Below are 4,790 nucleotides of genomic sequence, written 5' to 3' on the forward strand. Positions count from 1 at the left end.
CGTGATATTTATGATGAAGAATCTATAAGGTATTAGCTATCAACATAATATTATGATAATAATTATGGTTTAATTTTAACTATATGGAAGTGAAAAATAAATAAATTTATGACTACAAATTAATAATTATGTTGATTTTTCATAATAGACATATGAGAGCTGCAGTTCAATATTGTTGGCCTGTAGCTGAGATGTCGATGCGCCACGCTCGTAGGAAAAATGTGCCAGTTTTGCCTCCTACGATGCAAGCACTTGCAGAAATGTTAGAGTCTAATGTAGATCGATATATTTGTTGTGGTCATTCCTTTTATCAAGACCATACAATTGATGATGATGGAAAGACATCAATTATATTTGGATGTTTAGACCTGATTCAGGAAGTTGTACGACAGGGTGGTTCTGAGCTCCATGCAGATGCCACTTTCAAAATAGTACCTTCGGCACCTAAGTGTCGTCAACTATTTGTTATGCACTTTATTATTCAAAACCATGTACGTTTAAAAGTTTGACTTAATATTTTGATAGTGATTAATATTTTTAATATGTTTTAGAGTATTCCAGTTATATATGTACTTATGGAGTCAAAAACTGAACTAGCTTATACTCTTGTTCTGAGGAAATGTAAGGCCATGTTTCCGGCTATTCAACCACAATTTATCATGACCGATTATGAAATCGCCTTAAAAAACGCATTCAGCATTATTTATCCTGAGAGTGTTCAACATGCTTGTTGGTTTCACTATGTACAGGTATATAGTATTTACTCAAATAAAATATTACCTTATTTATTGTGATGACTACTTTCTAGTGTCTTGTCAAGAATCTAAAAAGTAATGGGTTTTCAAATTACGTTAAAAATAACCAAGAAGCCCAGATTTGTATCAAAATGACGTCTGCATTAGCATTGTTGCCTCCTAATTTAATTGATGAAGGTTACCAGTCAATTCGTAGGTATGCAAGGGATAATAATGTAAATCTCGTGTCCTTTTTTACATATTTTTCCAAGTGAGTATAACATTTGTCTATATAGTTTTATAACTTAAAAAAATTAAATATGTATATATTTGTAGTTATTGGTTACGTACAAGAAAACCAGAAGTTTTTTCAGTGTACGGTGTTCCTCGAAGAACAAATAATAATGTGGAGTCTTTTCACAGTGGACTGAAAGAAAAATTCCAAAGTCTTCACCCAAATTTATGGACATTTTTAGGTGAGTTAAACCACTGAAATTATGCATGACATGTATTATGTATAACTCTTATTATCAGCATACTATTCAATATAGTCTGTCTTATTGAGTTTTTTGTAGGAAAAAATCCCATTTCATATACTTAAAAAAAAATCAAAAACTCATTTTGAATTAAATTTTTGATTTAGATCACTTGAAACGCCTAAGTTTGAAAAACCATGTAATTGTTAAACAGTTGGCAAGAGGTGAACGAGTATCACGTCTAGTAAAAATAAAGTACTTATTAAATTCTGTACGCATTCAAACAGCAACGACGCAGTTGGAGCTTGGAGTTATAAATGTCAAAGAATTTTTACTCCAATCTTCACATTGTGCTGAACGTTACTTAAGAGAAGAAATCAATTGGCACATTAACATTGAACAAGGTAACAATAACATAAATATATTGAAAACAAATTATTAGATTTATTATTTGTGAATTGTAATAATTTGATTAATGCCATAAGTTTTTTACAACATTTTTGGTTATTGTTTATTATATTCTCAATAAGTAGCAAGTCCAAGATATAAAACAATTTGCACTTGATATTTTTTCACTTGATAATGTTAATAGATCAAAACGAACCTCAAAACATAATCCAGGACGTTGAGAACGAGAACAATAGTGATTCTGATGGTGAAGTTTCTGTTATTTTAAGAGAGGGTCGACAATTGTTTGATGTCAGTGGTTCTGATGAATCCATTCTGCCCGATGGTAATATTTTATTATGTTTTGTCATTAATGGTTATATCCTAACCTACTCCAAACTATAATTTTGGTATAAATTAATTTGCTTACCTACCTATCTATTAACCAAATTCATGTAATGTATACTATAATGTTGGCATGTTCTAGATGAAGTAGTAATTATGGAAGAAAATATTCCAGAAGTACATATAGAAATAGGTAAAATAAATAAGTGTATAGTGATATAATAATATAATATACTTATAATATACTCAATTATCTATAGTAATTTCTTAAACTATTTGATTATACTCTTTTAGATTCTGAGTGAAACGATGAATGTATTGATTTTACAATGATGTGTGTTTTTTTATTTATTTATTTTTTTGTCTGTGTACACGATAAGTAGTCGAAATAATTCTTCGATTTTCAACTTCAGTATCTTGTTCGATTGGAAAGTGACCTACAGTACAGCAGAGCGACATCCGCTTGCCCACCTTTTTTATGATATAACCTATATTATTTATAAAATAAAAGTTCATACAGTTGATTTTGGTTGCATAAGCAGTACCATTGATTATAAATACTAAACTATTGTAATTGGGTATATTTAATAATATGCTATATTACAACTTATTGCGATCAATCAGGGAGCAAATCATAACATTTAATAGATTTACTTATCAAAATTATTTTTTCTAGAAGATAACGAGGAAGATTACTTCACCCTAGAAGATAGGGATCCAGACATAGTTGCTATGTTGGAACTTGATGCCAGGCATCGCCAATTAGAAATTGAAGCTATTCCGTACGTACAAGTTCCAGCTGTTCTCCCTTCTTTGGAGAATCAAGACCAAATGTGCATTGTTTGTATGGAAGCAGAAAAAACACACGCTCTAATACCATGCGGTCATAGAATATTATGCCAAGATTGTGTAGTTAATCTAGACCCTGTACGTTGTCCATTCTGTAATGAATACTTTACTGGCTCTATAAGAATTTGGTAACTAACTAACAAACAACATTTTTTATAATTTTATGAAACTTTGTTTTCAAGTGTTTTTTTTATTTTACCCAAACGCCCTGTAGTTGCCCTATCTTTTATATCGTAGATATTAATACTTCTAGTAGAGTTAGGTACAGTATTCAATAATCATATAATCATATCATATCATATCATATCATATCAATTTCCATACAAGAGTTTTATTGTAAACATGGAAAAGTTACAATCCTGATAATTTCTCACCAGTCTAATAATAGCACATAAGTTATTAGGTTTCCTTATCATAGTTCTGGCGATTATTGACAGTCGACACAGACGTAAAATCAATTACGTAATAACATAGACAACGTCCTAATGGCTAATGTGTTATTACTTATTACTTATCGTACGTTTTCGACAGTCAAGTTCGACGTGTCGACGTTTCGTGTGCGCTAATCAAAATAATTAAAAAAATAATAAAATTCAGGATGGACAAAAAATCAGTATCTTTCAAGGAAAAATTAAAGAAATTTAGGTTTTCTGAACAAGTACAATCTCTTGAATCTGATCAGCAGGTAAGCCGATAGTTTTTATAGTACCTACCTATAATAGGCTATATTGCTATAATATATTAATATTATAATATTATTGTATTACACATTTACACTATTACAAATTTATTTTAATACTTATAATAATAATGAATATTGAATAATATAAGTAATATTGTAATAATGTAATATAGATACCTACTATAATTAATATTAACTATTTAGTTATTTCATTACATAGGTAATAGTATTTAAGTATTTTACAATTGTATTTTGTTGTTTAGAATGAAAATGTAAACAAAAGAGAGTTGAGTTTTGATTCATCCTCTAGTTCATATACCAAAAAAAATAAAATGCAAAAAAAAATAAATGACGTGTTTTCTAGTACAAGTACAAGTACAAGTAGTACATTAACCGACCCAGGAACTCATTCAGTAAGTTATTCCAAGTTATTCAGTTGGTTCAATAATTATATAATACTTATGTCTTATACCTAATTAGTAATTAAAATATTTAACATTTTATAATAATATTATAATTACATTTTGTACCTATGTAATTGTATATAATACACAAATTATTATAGTTTCCAATTGGTTGATACATGTTTTTTATTTATGTAGGAGAATCTGAAGAATGATGAAAGTTATAGTATAATAATTGATGACAGCTTAGATATTGGAAAATTTATTAATACTTCAATTCCTATTGATGACTTCACAAAATGTGCATTGCTTGAAAAACACTGGGTTCCTCCACCAGGATATATATATCCATTCTCTATACACATACGCCAAGGAAAAGAAATAAAAAGAAACGTTCTACCTGTCCACTTACAAAATAATCATTGGTTAGTACTATCAGATTGCATGAAAGGGTTGTTTTGTAAATACTGTGTTTTGTTTGCTTCCAATACATCTAACAATGTAACACTTCAAACTTTGGTAAAAAAACCACTTAAAATCTTTTCAAAATTAACTGGCAAGGATAGTGATTTGAAAAGACACTGCAATAATAAATATCATAAATTTGCTGTTGAGTCTGGGAATAATTTTTTGGCTGCATATCATAATCCACAAAAAGTAATTATAAATCAAATAAATACTCAACGATCCATTCAAGTTAGTGAAAATAGAAAACGGTTAGTTCCAATTATTGAAACTATTATATTTTGTGGTCGACAAAATTTAGCGTTAAGAGGGCACAGAGATGATGGATTTCTGGACGACGATGCTCGTCCATCAAATGAAGGAAATTTTAGAGAACTTCTAATGTTTAGAATAAGTGCAGGTGACAAAACATTAGAAAATCATATAAAAACAACTTCATCTCGTTCAA

At 29.2% G+C, this 4,790-nt stretch overlaps 1 protein-coding gene across 1 annotated transcript; it reads left to right on the forward strand.

Moving 5' to 3' along the window:
* Window positions 1–3,686: 3,686 nt before the first annotated feature.
* On the forward strand, window positions 3,687–4,784 carry LOC115034851 (the record flags this gene model as incomplete). The annotated part of the gene is made up of 2 exons (XM_029492340.1): window positions 3,687–3,886; window positions 4,076–4,784. Coding segments are annotated over exons 1-2 (790 nt in total), but the record flags the coding sequence as incomplete, so codon positions are not given.
* Window positions 4,785–4,790: the final 6 nt, after the last annotated feature.

This window comes from Acyrthosiphon pisum, unplaced genomic scaffold (assembly GCF_005508785.2).
Source record: "Acyrthosiphon pisum isolate AL4f unplaced genomic scaffold, pea_aphid_22Mar2018_4r6ur Scaffold_21274;HRSCAF=23487, whole genome shotgun sequence".
NCBI classification, from domain to species: domain Eukaryota; kingdom Metazoa; phylum Arthropoda; class Insecta; order Hemiptera; family Aphididae; genus Acyrthosiphon; species Acyrthosiphon pisum.